The 15,446-nt window shown below is 55.5% G+C and overlaps 1 protein-coding gene across 3 annotated transcripts in view; it reads right to left on the minus strand.

The window, feature by feature from the left end:
* Window positions 1-15,446, minus strand: part of KCNAB1 (potassium voltage-gated channel subfamily A member regulatory beta subunit 1) — a 62,282-nt gene that overhangs the window by 31,127 nt on the left and 15,709 nt on the right. The window contains exon 1 of one of the 3 annotated variants that reach the window (XM_027685935.1): window positions 11,856-12,946. The exons of the other annotated variants lie outside the window; for them this stretch is intronic. Within the exon in view, the coding sequence (XP_027541736.1) occupies window positions 11,856-12,076 (221 nt within the window). The 5' untranslated portion in view covers window positions 12,077-12,946. Of the gene's footprint in view, window positions 1-11,855; window positions 12,947-15,446 lie in introns of those variants that run through there. 3 annotated transcript variants of the gene reach the window in all.

A 15,446-nucleotide genomic window follows, 5' to 3' on the forward strand; every position in this document is an offset into this window, starting at 1 on the left:
AACTTGGGTGGTTTCCTGCTCTCCAGGCTGGATTTCGTTTGGCTTCCACGGCTCCCAAAGCCCCGCAGATCTCAGGCAATCAGGAGCTGTCCCTCCGCCAGGCTCTGGTGGCAGGAGGTTGTCTCTGAGTGGTGTGGGTGGGAAGAGAGACAAATAATGCTTTCTGTCTCTCATTCTGGGAACAAAACACTCCACAGCACTCACAGCAGTTCCCACTGAATTACCGCCCGGATTAGCGGCAATGGCAGCGACGCAGAGTCGCAGCTCTTGGCTGGTGCCCGTGGTTCAAACCCGTTTCCACGTGCAGAGATGGTGAAGTGAGGGAGGTCTGAGTGCCCTGGGACACTGCACATCCCAGGAAAGCGCTGGATACGGCACATCACTCAGTTTGGGTAGTGCCAGAGAGTGGTCACTGCTGGGGGGAAATGGTTTAGTGCAGGATTGGGGTTAAAACCTTCAATTTGGAAAACAAAAATGGTGGGTTTAACCAAAGCCCTACCGAGCAGCTTTCCTTGCTCTAACACAAACCAGCTTCCTGGTTGTCCCTCAGAAATATTCCCTGTTTCTAAATGGAAATTGTTTCACCCTCATACGAGCTGAAAGAGCACCCTAATTGCTCCATAATATCCATCAGAGACAACCCCAGCTGAGAGGGACCCTCAGTGCTTGGCTGTGCCCACAGGGGCAGGGTGTCCCCACAGTACCAGGGTGTCCCCACAGGGGCAGGGTGTCCCCACAGTACCAGGGTGTCCCCACAGTACCAGGGTGTCCCCACAGGGGCAGGGTGTCCCCATGTCCAACGACCCACGGCCGTGGGACCTTCAGATGCTCAGACCAAGGCACCACATCCCAGCAAAGGCTCTCTGTGAGGACAGCAGTCAGGACAGCCCCATGCCATAAGGCTGCAGCAAAGACAGAGAACCACAGAACCATAGAATAACCTGAGCTGAAAGGGACCCACGAGACTCCTCGAGTCCAAGTCCTGGCCCTGCACAGGACAACCCCCAGAATCCCACCGTGTGCCTGGGAGCGTTGTTCAAGTGCTCGTGGCCCTGCTGAAGTTCTGATATTTGGGCAAAGCATCACACCTCAGGAAATTTGAACTCTGTTTTCCAGTGGTGGGAAGCAGAGATGAACACACGAAGCTGCAGAAGCAGGACCAGCGTGGGTGAACCAGCAGATACTCGAGCAGGCTGAAAACACAGATTTATTCCCTTGCCTGAGCACGTGCATCCTTAACTTTGCTTTAACATTCAATCTGACACCTGCACTGTGTGCCTGTGCTCGTGTTGGCTGCTTTGCAAACTGCTTTGTGATCTTCTGCGTGCTGCTGAAATAAAACAGCTCTGGATTTGGATCGTGTGTCTCTGCAGGAGAAGGTGCTCCCGGAGCAACACTGCTTCCCTGAGCTGTCTGAGGGTGGAAGTAGGTGGACCACAGAATCCTGTAATCACAGAATGGTTTGGGTCGAAAGGGACTTTAGAGACTGTCTAGTTCCAGCCCCCTTCCTTGGGCAGGGACACCTTGCACTATCCCAGCTTGCTCAGAGCTCTGTCCAACCTGGCCTTGGACAATTCCAGTCCATGACACAATCCCGGGTGCTCCTCCGAGCATCTTCCTTCCCATCCAGCTTCTGCAGCACAGAGCAGTGATGTTAAGGATTAGGTCAATGACACAAAATAGGAAAAAATCCTGCTACCAGTGGAAAAACTGCAGAGGCAAAACAGGACAGTGTTGGTGGGCTGGGAAAAGGCAGTAGGGAAGGCAGGAGGTGTGTCCTGGGCAGTGGGAGCCGGATGGGGCACAGCAGGGGCAGCCAGGACGGGCACGGATGGCACGAGGGGACAAGCAGGTGCCTGAAGGGCGTCCAGCCCCCGTTCCTTGGCTCCCTTCTCACTTCCCAGCTCCCCTCCCGTGCTCGTAGGGCCACCGGCTGTGTAGGTGGTCGGCTCAGCTGAAATTCCCCAGCGTTTTTCTTGGCTGCATCCTCAGAAAAGTTGCAGATGACGCATTAAAATGTAGATAAGGCAGAGGAGATGGGCTGTGGCCAAGCACAGGGCTCTGCCAGGGTGCTGGGACTGCCTGTGCCATGGGCCAGGTTCCTTCCTGCCCCCATCCATCCTCCCACCCCATCTTCCCACAGCTGGAACAGCTGGGGTGGGGCACAGGGTGGGGGTGCCAGAGTGGGGGCACCTCTGGCATCGGCGTTCCCAGGGGAACAACTCCTCCTGGAGGGCCCCATTCCAGCACCACATCCCAGAGCAGAGCACAGCCCACGGCTCCGCTGCCCCCGCCGCGTTTCAGCACCGTTGGACCCCGGGATGAAAGGGAGGAAACTAAAAATTATTTGTCATTCTGCAGCAAAGGCTTGCAAAGTGCAGGATTTCAAATGTCTGAGGGAATTGTGTTATCCCTGTAAAAAAACCTGATTGAATCGAGTTGTTGGCAGAAGTAAGAGGACGTGGGGCTCTCCATCCCTCCTGGGGGGGGGGAATCCACAGCCCCCATCAGTGGTACCCAGCCCCGTGGCTGGGGAGGACACAGGGATGGAGGGAAGGGCACAGCCCTGGGACACACCCTGACCCTGTTCCACTGACCACATCCATCCCACTGCACACCGTGGGAAATCAGTATCCCAGTCACAGCCCTGTGCAGGGTGCTGGCTGTGCTGTCACAGCCCACACGCCCCACGGGGCTGTAAATAATAAATGCCTTTTGCTCTCATTTTGGTGCTACTTCCCACTGAAAGAGGCAAAATAAAAAATGTAAAAGCCTGTCAATGGCTTTTCCTTCCCAATCCCTTGGCCCACCCTGGAAAGTATTAGTCACTAAGGTGAAGTGGCTGAATATCTGGAACTGGAAAACAGGTATTTTCTCCACAGGCAGGAGAGGCTAATTCTGACACAATCCCAAGACTAAGGAAGGAGAAGGAATCTGAGCAGCCCTGGACTAACACTGGGTGATCAGTGCAGCCCTGAGCAGTTCCACCCCATCAGCAGCCAGGAGCATCCTCAGCAGGGCCAGCTCAGGAAGGGGAGTCCTTCATTTTGGAGGGGCAATTTATTCCTGCACCAATATTTAGGTAAAAACTATTTGCAGGAAATATTACAATAATAAGCACCGGGAAAAATAGCGGAATATGTGTTTTAATTATTGTGTGGGATTTTTGCCTTTTGAGAGAGGAAAGACATTTTTGACAGATTTTCCATACTGCTGAACTGCCTGGAGTGACAGGAAAAGGGGAATGAATGGCTTCCCACTGCCAGAGGGAAGGGTTAGGTGGGATATTGGGAAGGAATTCTTGGCTGTGAGGGTGGGGAGGCCCTGGCACAGGTTTCCCAGAGAAGCTGTGGCTGCCCCTGGATCCCTGGAAGTGTCCAAGGCCAGGTTGAACGGGGCTTGGAGCAACCTGGGCTGGTGGAAGGTGTCCCTGCCCATGGCAGTGGGACTGGGTGATGTTTAAGGTCCCTCCCAACCCACAGCACTGTGGGATGATTTTCTGACTCTCTGAAAGCAGCTGCAGCAGTTTCACAGCCAGCACAGCTGAAGCTGTTTTTCTGTGTTGGTTTTCATGGCAAATTCAATGCCAACAGGAAAATATAGGTATGCCATAAAATTTTTATGACTTCATCCCCAAAATATCTCCAAAGCAGCTTGTTTACATAAAGGGCACGTTTTTTTGGATGACTTTCAGGAGCAGCAAATCCAACCAGCCCCAGCCCCGCTCTCCTCCCTCGTGCCCTTTCCATGCACGGACACCATCCCATTTATTGGATCCAGGGTCCTCCAGAAGTGTTGCATCCAGCTGGATTTAAGCTGCCATGGGCCCTGCACCGACTGTCACACCACTCATGTATTTTGTAAGGAAAACCACAGATCAAACCCTCACCCAGCTCCCTCTTTGGGAGCCACCAGGGACAAGGCACCAGGACCTCACTGGGGGCCTCCAAGAGCCTCAGGACCAGAAAAGGGCTGGGACAAAGGGCAGGACACAGCACCCAAATCCCTCTGTGCATTAGGGAGATCCACCCTAAACATCCACTGACTTTGCACCATGATCAACCCACCACCACGAGCCACCAGACCTTGGCTTGTTGGATATTTTCCAAGTACTAAAACACAGGGAAGTTTTGCTGGAGCAGGAGCTGTGGTGACATCTCCATGGAGCTGCCCCTCCCTGCCACGGTGTTTGGCACCCACTGAGCCCTGGGCACAGGGGAGGTGTCCCCAGACTCATAGCAAGGACACGTCACCCTGGCTTTACCCTCTGGGCTCACACCAAGTCACACACCGAGCGTTTTCTTCTCCTCAAAGACAATTAAATTCTTAACAAACATGTTCCACAGAAGGCGTTTTATAATGTTAGTCTAAAATAAAAATAAGTGTGCTCAAAATTCCGATTGGATTTCGCCAAAGCAGCCAGGCTAAAATAATACATTTTAAATGTCTTAAACTGTGCACTTCACAAGTAATTAAATTAGCAGCATTCCTGCACCACGACTTTCCTTCCATCCATTTAAGCATTAGATTAAAGTTGTCAGGCAGCCCTCAGATGGAAAATACCACGCTGCAGGGAAGGGCTTGGGAGGAGGAGAGCGGAGCAGGGTGAGTTTTAGCAGCTGGTGGGTCAGGGACCTGCTCCAGCCACCGCTGTGAGCCAGGGAGATACCCCCCTCCCAGGGGACAGCCACTCACTGCCACTGCCCAGGGAGTGGCACAGGTCTGGGGGGCACAGGAGCAGCAGTGCTGTGACAGCCACTCGTGGGTGACAGGGACATCTACCCAGGGATGGTGGGGATATTCCCACACGGGTGACAGGGACATCCACCCAGGGGTGACAGGGCCAGGCACCCAGGCTGCTCCGTGCCCTTGCAGCCCTTCCCCGTGCCCCTCACCTGGCCCACGGGCGGGCAGTGAGCAGCTCTGCCACACCCCCCCCCCAGCACCACTGCATTATTTAAAAGCTTCCTTAAAATATCAGCGTTTTGCTGCCACTTAACCAAAGCACCATGAGAATCGTGCTCCTGGAACACCATTTGTCCTTGAATCCGATCTTGCTCTCCTGAGCTCATCGCTCTCCCTCGGGAATAAAACAGGGGGCGGGAATCGACGGCAGAGCAAGCCCTGGGTTCCTGCTGTGCCCAGCGCTCCCAGTGCCACCAGCACTGCAGGACAGTGCTGTCCCAGTGTGGCACAGAGGCTGGGCAGTAGAAACCCCTTTGCCTGCAGACAGCACAGCTCTGGGCATCACTGCTCCGGTGGCAAAGCCCCAGGGGAGAGCTGGGAGCAGCCGGGAGCAGCTGGGCAGGTACTGCAAAGCAAAGGCAACTTTGCTTTATCTGACACCTAGGAGAGGAGATCCATCTTCAGTGCTTACACTGGCCCACACACCTGCAAAGCCCTCATTTATCATAGAATCGTGGAATTGTTTCAGCTGGGAAGACCTGGAAGATGACTGAGTCCAACTGCTAACCCAGCACTGCCATGGAGGAGTGTACCCCTGCCAGGGAGGAGTGTACCCCTGCCAGGGAGGAGTGTACCCCTGCCAAGCCCCTTGCACTGCCCTGTTTCTAGAGTTTAGGTGGTAAATAAATGTGTATTCAAACCTAAAGCTGGTTTAGCACTGCAATGTCAAACACAGCTTTTGCCTCAATGTGACAGGACGAGACAAACTCAGACCCCACCAAGCCCCGGCCTCACCTCCCAGCTACAAACTCCTGGGGAGCCACTGGGAGTCTGGAACAGCACAAAGCAGCAGATTCTGTTCACTGAAGTGGCTCCTTTTCCTCCCCCTTTGAGTTATTCCTGCCTCCTTTGTAGCCATTATCAGCTACAGTTCCTGGGGGGAAAAGCATTGTGAATTCAGCGTAAATCCATTCTGTTCACTGGATTAATCTTAATTTGCAGCAAGAAAATGAAGATCAGACGATGAGCCATAAAAGTCAACCTGATGTGGGAGAGCTACTGAAACAATATGGAACTTTGATATCAAAATAATTGTGCCATTTGCATGTGAGAGTTTAAAACTGCTCATAATTGCAGCAAGGCTTAAATAAACCACAGATTCCTAAATATGTGAGGTAGTTACTGTGGTTAGTGCTTGGAAAAAGAAAAGCGAGGAAAAAGAAGATACAACTCCTGGAGTGCTGCTAGGAAATATCTTCCACTTATAGCCCTTGGAAAGCACAAGAGATTTATCTTCTATTCCCAGAGGGATTTTGCAGCCCAGAGTGACCTGTGTGCATTTCCCAGCAGGTTGGGAGGTGGTTTTCCCTCCTCCAAGTCTGTGGCACAGGGTCAGGGACACCACGTGCTCTGCAGGGCCACGCCAGCATCAGGAACATCCCAATTCCACAGAGGGAATTTGCATTTTAATAAAAGCACAGCCGTTTTTGCTCCCAGCCCCTGGGTGACCCGGGGATGTTCAAAGGAGTGGAACAAACCGTGGGTGATGGGGGGGTGGAAGAGTCTGGTGGTGGTCACACGTCTCCAGCACAGCTCTGGTTCCTTGCAGGGCTCTGTCCCCCCCAGGCAGCGATTCCTCCTCCTCTGTGACCACTTGGTAACCATGCCAGGGACCTCTCCAGGGAGGGGCAATAGCTGAGGGATATTCCATGGAATCATAGAATCATCACAGGGAAGGGACCTTAAGGAAGGACCATCTCACTCCACCCCTGTCAAGGGCAGGGACACCTTCCAGTAGCCCAGGTTGCTCCAAGCCCTGTCCAACCTGGCCTTGGACACTCCCAGGGCTGGGGCAGCCACAGCTTCTCTGGGCAACCTGTGCCAGGGCCTCACCACTCACAGCCAAGAATTCCTTCCCAATATCCCATCTATCCCTGCCCTCTGTCCTTTTAAAGCCATGTTCCCCAGGAGCAGGTTGTCTCTCCTCCCCACCCACTGCTCCTGGGAAGGAATGTGCTCCAGAGCATGGATCCCTTCTGGGCTGGGTCCTGCCTGCCCCCAACACTGGAAAGTTTGAGTTTACCAGAGGGCTGAGAGTTCTAGGATTGTTACACACCTTAATTATGTTTGCATTTAGGCAGAATATTGGGATGAGGCATTTTTTGTGCTGTGGTATTTTTACAGTGCATTTTAACCTCTGTAAGGGGTGCACAGAGCCAACAGAGCACTGCTCTGACCCTGGTAGGTCAAGTCCACGGCTGCCTTTCCAGAAGGGAGGGGAGAACCATCCCAGCAGATCCCCGGGAGCAGCACGCCCACCACTGTGCTGTGATGCATGAACAGCTCCCTATGAATGTGCTTTGACAATAACCCACAATCTCAGCACAAAGAGAGAAACGCCTCAAACAGCTGATGGGATTTCAGCCAGCAGGATGAAACGACCCCCTCGGGAACGTGGCCACGGCACCGCCTCGGTGCCACCAGGGATGTGCAGGGTCCTGCCAAGCAGCTGCACCCAGGCAGAGAGCCAGAAAAATCCCCAGTGAGGAAAGGATTGAGCGGGATGCCCTGGGCTGGGCTCGGGATACCCTGGGCTGGGCTCTCTCTAAGTGCAGCACCCATGATCTGAGATGGACGCTGTTCCTGCCTTTGGAACCTTCCAGGGATGGGGCAGCCACAGCTTCTCTGGGACAACCTGTGCCAGGGCCTCACCACCCTCACAGGGAAGGATTTCCTCCTAAACTCTAATCTAAACCTGCCCTCTTTCCCAGGGGATGAGGAAGAAAGCAAACTTTGCTTCTCAAGGTTTGTCTTCCCAGATCACCTTTACGTAATTCCAATGTCAATGGCTTTAGTTCCACAGATTCCTCCTTGTACCTTCACCATCCTCAAATGCCCAACTCCCCCCAGATTTGAAAACAATGCTGGGAAGGGAAATAACTGTTTTCTGCCCTCCCTTCCCCCCTTGTTCACTAGTTTTTCAGATCTTATATTACCAACATTAGTACCACTCCTTAAATGAGGGAAGATCCTGGCCCCATGGGGTGGGAGGGATGGGTTTCCCCTCGGGGACAGTTCCTGGCCTCTCCACACTCTGTCCAGGCTCCACTGACTGTTCACTGCACCAATTTGCCTTTGCAGATAAAATTTTTTGTTTAGGCTCACTGAGTTAATGGTCAAAGCTGCTCCATCAATTATGTATGAACACAAATAGATAGTTGTGCTCAGTAAATTGGGTCCCTCGTGCCCATGCGCGGGCAGGGCTCACCAGAGGGCTATTTCTGAACTGCTGACAGCCCCAAATTGGCACTGCAGGGACAGAGCCCGGCACGGCCGAGCTCCTGGCACGTCCTGGGCACGGAGCAGGCTCCTGGGGTGCCCTGGGCAAGGCTTTGCCCTGCTGCAGGCATGATCAAAGGGGCTGGAATCATAGAATCATGGAATTCTAGAGTGGTTTGGGTTGGAAAGGACCTTAAAGATCACCCAGTTCCACTCTGTGTCGTGGGCAGGGACACCTTCCACTGTCCCAGGTTGCTCCAGCCTGGCCTTGGACACTCCCAGGGATGGGGCAGCCACAGCTGCTCTGGGCAAACTGTGCCAGGGCCTCCCCACCCTCATTGTAAAAAACTTCTCCCCAACATCTAATCTAAGTATGAGGACAGGAAGGCTGGTGCCAGTCCCGGGCTGAGAGGTTCCCTCTGGTAACCACAGCACATCCCAAATTGTCCCCAGCACCAGGATTGGGGCTGGATGCGCTTTACTGAGAATAATTTCAAAGAAAATATGACAAGTTAGGAGTGAGAAGAACCCAGGCTGTAACCTCTCCATGGTCCAAAGCAGGTGGAGGCCCAGCCTGCCGTCCCTGCTCCCCGCTGTGCACGGCAGGGAAGCCAAGCCACAGCCTTTGTTTCCAGCAGTGGTGCAGCAGATTGCAATTTTCCGAGCCAAGCGCTGCAACTACATCATTTTCAAAAAGAAAGGCTTGAAGGGATCCCAAATATTCTCCCCGAGCATCTGGGCAGGCTCCCCGGTGGGGCTGAACTGGAGCATTAAAAAGGATGAAGGAGAGCAGCCCCCTCCCCGCTCGCCCTGGGCAGGAGGAGGCAGCTGAGGCTGTGCCCGGGGACAGCAGAGGGGATGTCTGGGAGCTCCTGCCCGCCTGACGCCACAACCCGGCAGGGAAGATGCAAGATGTAAAGCTCCTTTGGCCGGGGCAGAGCCGCGGTTTGCTCAGGTGAGCGCCGCGGGGACGCACCTGAGTCCTGGCGCTTGCAGATGTTCCCCCGCCAACGGATCTATTCCCGCAAAGTTTTGCCTTTCGTGTTCCAGTTGGGTCCCTGAGCTGGAGCCGGGCCAGAAGCATGTCACCCGGTGAAAAGCCCCCGAGCTGGCTCCTCTCCCGCCCCCACCCCTGTCACAGGCACAGTCGCTGTCTCTCCCTTTTACATAATCCCACTGGCACCGGGAGCGCTTGGCAGCCGGGGGAGGCACCGGGAGCATCCCGGGAGCGGGGCGGGAGCTGCGGGGCAGCCCTGCCACAGGGGCGGCAGCACCGCCCGGGGCCGGAGGGGGGGGCTGGATGTATTTTTAGCGTGGATCGAGGGGCAGAGGAGCTGCTGTGGCATTTGGAGCGGCTCACGCTGCAGAGCTCGGCACCAAGGACATAATTCAAGCAGAAAATGAATTGGGAAGGACTTCAGCTTCAGATGGGAGGGAGATGAGGACTTTGCAGGATTATTGTCGCAGCCATTGGGAAAAGCCTTTGGCTTCTCCCAGAGCTGGGTTTTCCTGGGTCTGAGGAAGCAGCCCCAAGATGAACATGAAACACCAGCTCCGTCCCCCAGTGAAGGTGTCTTCCCCAACCAAAGGTTGTCCGACTCAGAAGCATCGCAGCTGAGCCTGAGGGTTACTCAGCTCTTCCTCCAAATTCCCCTGTGCTGCTTCTCATGGGGGAGAAATTGGCTCTGGATATGCAGAGATTTGGGTGCAGAAACAGGGATTAGTCATAAAGATAAAACCTCAGCCCTGTCACCAACGAGCTGCTATTTCTGGTGCAATTCCCAGGTCTGGGGCAGCCGGAGCCAGGAGAGTGCCAGGCTGTGCTAACTCCCGTGGGACAATCCACCCTCACTATCCAAACCTCATCTAGGAATTAGGCAGAAAGGACTCACAAAGGCCCAACTTTGGAGGCTGGTGCAAGGAATTATGATTACCCTGCATGGTGGTGCACTGATAGCACCGAGAGCCCAGGGGAAATCAGCAGGAAAACTGCTGGCAATTAGCACACGGGGTCGTAGTCCCAGGGAGCTGAAGGCATGACTTGGTAACAGATCGTGCCTCTGAATGACACCATCAAAGACACACGTCCCACAGATGAGCTAATGGGGCAACTGAGGCAGGGACAGGGCTGCAGAAGGGGTGAGGGGTCCCAGGAGCTCCTGGATCCACTGCTCCCCCGGGGGGCTGATTGAAGGGCAAGTCACATGGATTTTGGGAGTTGCCTGTTTTCGGGCAAGACCCTCTGCCATCCCCCAAACACTGCCTTCCCTACAGGCCAGAGCACAGCACCGGGGATCCCCCTGGACACTGCCCCTGCCATGCCACCCCCAGCTGGGACCTGGCTCCAGGAGATATTTATTAATCATCATTTCTGCCCTCGCCGCAGGCTCACTACAGACTTGTGCTGCCAGCACGGTGCCGGGAGCGTGCAATGCTCCTGCTGAAAGTTGGTCATGGCCGAAGGACAGAGCAGGCAGCTGGAAAGGCTGGGCTTCCACTCAGGCAAAGCCTCCCTGCCATTTATCAACCATTCTAGCAACTCACAGAAAATTACATCTGAGCATCCCATTCGCCCTCCCTCCAATCTGTGCCATTCCTGGAGAGTTAATATTGACATTTTCCGGGCTGCAGGAAAATGCTTTCCAAGCCAAGCCCGGTGCTGGCTGCACCACGCCTGGATCCCTGTGTGGGTGCTGAAGGTAGTGTGGCTTTGCATCTGTCCCAGGACCCTAAATCCAGCATTAACACAAAGCTGCACCCACACTCCGTGCTGCTCCCCTGGAGCAGGTTTGGTGGCACAGGAGCCCTGGATGTTATCCAAGGGGCTGGGAACCAGCACGGTTGGAGCTGCCTGGAGCCCTGTGCCCCTCACCCTGCCCGTGGAGCCCCCCTCGTGCCAGCTGCCTCTGTCAGCAGCAGCTCCACCTCGGGCACGGGATGCAGAGCATCCCAGGCTGTCCCGCTCTCCCAGCCAGAACATCACCCATTAATGGCCAAAAGGGACACCCTAAACAGGCAAAAGCCAGCACCAAAGGCACACAAACCCTCCTCATTTCCAGACCAAGGCTGCCCACACCGAGCACTTCAAACTAAACTCAGCCATTCCTTATTTTTCCTGCCTAGGTTAGGAGGAATAAAAACCTGTGAGATGCAGGAGGCATTCCATAAAAGTGCCCGAGATTTTGCTTTCTGCATTCGCCTAAAATTGGCTTTGATCTCATCTTCCCCAAGTGAACCAGGTGAGAAGTCAGTGAGCCGCCCCCACGATGGAATGGTACCCAAGGCAGACGCCTCTGCTCCACACAACATACTGCAAACCAACTTTCCCTGTCCAGCACCAAACAAGCTTTGCTAATTGATTTTTCTGCTCATTAGCACTGATAGTAGTTATGTTGAGCACTTAATAGAAACCATCTTACCACCACTGTCACTAATTCACAACACTGTATGGAATCTACCCAGGCAAGTGGGTTTTTTTTCTTGTATAAAATCACAAATACATATGCCTGCAAAAGCATCAATACCCAAAAGCTATTCTCAGTTACGCCCAAGTTTAAAAATCTATTAATAACCTGAGGAGAAATCTCCTCTGCAAACCCAGGTGCACCCAGGCAGATAAAGTAAAGAGCTATTACACTGCAAGGGAACAAAGACCGAGACCGTGCCCATACCTATATTTCATGCCCGTTTGCTTTGCGGTGGATTCTTTTAATGAAATGTGGTGCTGCGGGGTAAATGTCCCCAAACTGCGAGCGATAATTGCCACCGTCCGAAATTTTGCCCGGGCTGCATTCACTACGTTCGGGGTCGTGGTGTTCTGCTTGCTGATGAGTCTGTCTTCACCATTTCGACTCTTCAAGTTGTGGTCCGTGCAGGCGATGGACACTTGCATCGCGCCCGCGGTGCCCCGTCAGTCCCGGGCCGGGTCGCGGGCTGAGGATGCCCCGCCGGCGCGGGGGGGTCCGAGCGCCGCCGAGGGACCCCCGGCCTTGGGCTCCGCGAAGCACCGGGGCTGCGGGACTCTCTGTCCGGGAGAGCCGGGCTGCGTCCCCTCGGCGCCGGCGGCGGAGAAGCCCCGAAGTTGGCAGAGCAGCCGCACGGGCAGGGCTGGGCTGGCTCCGGGGCTCTCCCTGGCGATGCTGGCCGCCGCTCAGCCAGAAGCATCCATGCAGTCAGGTGCTCCCGGAGCGCTGCTCCCTCATGCCGAGCGCTCCGCAGCCGCTGTGTCTCGCTGCAGGCTCCTGGCCGCCGGTTTTAAATCACTGCGGGCATTCCGCAAGCGCTGGCTCCGGCCGCCGGACCGCCAAGTGCTGAGCAGGCACGGCCGGCCGTCCCTAGGGACCGGCAGCATCCATCGGCGTCCTTCCCCGCTACCTCCCGCCCATGGAGCCCGCGCGGGCAGCGGCCCCGGGATCGCCCCGCCGGCAGCCTGCGGGAAGGATGGAAGGATGGCAGCGACGGGCCTCCTTTGTGTCAGAGGGAAGGCAGGCGATTCAGGCAGATCCGCCCGGAAAAATCGCTGCCGGCATCGCTGAGCAAGGAGTGCACTTCTATAGCAGGGGCGTAGAACGGGTTAATCATGGGGGAAAGGCAAAAAATAAGGGGGAGGGGGAGAAAGATCGCTCTGCTCCAGTGTGTGAGGGAGTTAACACGTTAATCCCGCGCTCCTGGCACCCGGAGCCGCCGCCTGCAGCCCCCGGCTCGCAGCAGGGCCAGGGTTAATCCCCGCTCCCCCAGCGCCAGTGGAATAAACCGCAGCGCAAAGGCTTTGAAGCAAAACCATCCCCATCCATCAGGAAACGATCCCTATCCCTCAGCAAACCATCCCCATCGCTCAGCAAACCGTGCCCATCCCTCGCTGCGGCCGGGCTGCGGTCGGAGCCCGGTGTGCCAGCAGCGCTCACTGTGGCTGGCACCTCTCCTGAGGCGCTGGCTTTGGGCACCGGGGGCAGCTGGGGACCCCCGGGCTGCGGAGCTGCTCCCCGGAGCGCTGGGAGGGTGACCAGGGCTGGGGACCCCTGTCTGTCGCTGCCACCCGCAGAGCAGCCCCGGGGGCAGGAAGGGGGGGGACACAGGAGGGCAGTGGGTGCAGCCCCACAGGAGAGGGTGCCCGTGGGGTGAGTGTGGGTGGCAGCCCCGAGTGGGCAGGTGGGCAGGGCAGGGTCGCCCGTGGTCCCTTCCCCACCGTGCACAGGCCATAGGAAATGGTCCACAGGACACCCCATCCCTAAATCTGCCCCAGACTGCTGGGGAGGGGGGTGAGGAGGCACCTCCAGAGCTCCTCGTGCCCACCTCCCCCTCAGTGCCAGCCCCCAGAGCCCCGTCCCCTTGGGCTGTGAGCAGCTCAGAGGCTGGAGCCCCCCACCTGCCCCAGGCACCCAAAGGTGGGGCAGTGGCAGCGGCAGAGAGAAGCTGGGGGTGCTCCTGGGGGTGACAACGGCCTGTTTTGAGCTCAGGGTGACAAAGCTCTGATTCTCTGTCCTACAGCAGGGGCACGCCATGGTTCCTTCCCCTCCTCCTTCCCGCCCCACTCCCGCTGAGGAGGGGGAGTGTGAGAGAGGCTGATGGGCAGCTGGCAGCCAGCCAAGGCCACCCACCACCCCGTGACAGGGTGAGCAGCTCCTGACGATCTCTGCAGCTCCTTTATCTGATGGCTCATTAACAGGTACCCAGCGCATTCCTTTGAGGAAGGAAAGCATTAAATTAGGACAAAGAAAGTTACTTTATCGTATTTTCCAGAAGATGATTAACAGTTAATCACGCAGCAAACACAAACACACCACAAACGCCCAGCTGTGAGTGGTCTCCTTGGAGTCACCCTCAGGGAGGGGTTTTGGGGGAGCAGGACCCCTTGGAGAGTCTCCAGACACCTCGTCAGTGTGCCAGTATCACAGATCAGCAAACACTGCTAAATACACGGCAAAGGTGTGGCATCGGGGGGCACAAGCCATGGGGTCACTGATACCAAGGTGCCCCCCAGGGCCAGGACCTCCCCCAGGTCTCCCTGGGACTGGGGGTGCAGTTGGAGCATTGCTGGTGGCACCCACAGGGCTCTTCACCCACTTGGCTTTTGGAGCCCAGCTTTGTGTTTCAGAGCCCAAAGCAGGACTGACAAGCCCAGGAATATTTCCCTCTCTGATGTCTCACCTACTCTTGCTGGAAATATGTCACAGATATTTCAAGATGTATTTTTACCTCCCATTCTATATGTGTCTGGAGAGTTCCCACTGCAGCTGGCTCTGCACAGGCTGTGACTTGGTCCTGGGGACGTGCCCAGGTCACTGTCACCCAGGCCCTGGTCATTGTCCCCACAGCTGCCCATGCCCTGAGGTGCCAGGGGAGGGCCAGGGAGGAGACAGAAAGGGACTGTCACGTTCTGTGCTGGCACATCCCACAGAACATATTAACTCAAGCCGCTTAACTTTGGAGGGGTTACAGTCTCTGCCAAATAAATATGTATTTAAATATGGGATTTATTTCATTTCCCTGAGCAAGATAATCACTTCTAGACTAAAACAGTGGAGTAATATAATTTGGTATCATGAAAATCCTGAGCTTATAGCGGAGGAGGTACGTGACAGCCCTGGCAGAGGATGAGGACGGGGCCCTGAGCCTGTGACCAGGCTCCTGTGACGCCTCAGTGCCACCAAACTGCTGTGCCAAGATGCCCCTGTGCCTTTCCCTGCGGAAGACAACAATTGCTCATTAAATAACTCACTCAAAATGCTTCATCAAGCAAATCTGGTGTAACACACACGCTTGTGACCCCTCCCCAGCCCCATCCCTGGAGCTGCTGCATCCACTCCAGGGGCCAAATAAAGAGCCAAACATGGACCTTACAAAACAAAGAGCCAAACAGACCCACAGCAAGCAGGATGCTCTGGGGCAGCACGAGCCCAGGAGCTGTGCCATGGCTCCTGCACAAACACACATTTCATTGCCCTGGAAGGTCTGTCTCTGTGCCCAGGACCTTGCAGGACCTGCAGCATGGCACACACCACTGCAGTGAGCAGGATGGAAACCTCTAAAAAGCAAACAATGCTTTACCCAGCCCAGGTCGGGTCCCTGCAGAGGCACAGAGGTGTTCTGGGGCCTGGCACAGCACCGGCTGGTGATGGAGAAGCCCTTCCCAGTGCTCCTGCAGAGACTCTGCTCCAGGGTCAGCACAGCTCTGGCTGCAACCAGAGGAGGAAAGATGCTTCTGCAGCCCAAAATATGAACATGAACCAAGCTCTGTCAGTTGGGACCGGGTGAAACACTGA

This window comes from Neopelma chrysocephalum, unplaced genomic scaffold (genome assembly GCF_003984885.1).
Source record: "Neopelma chrysocephalum unplaced genomic scaffold, ASM398488v2 Primary Assembly neopelma1_69, whole genome shotgun sequence".
In the NCBI taxonomy this organism is placed as follows: Eukaryota; Metazoa; Chordata; class Aves; order Passeriformes; family Pipridae; genus Neopelma; species Neopelma chrysocephalum.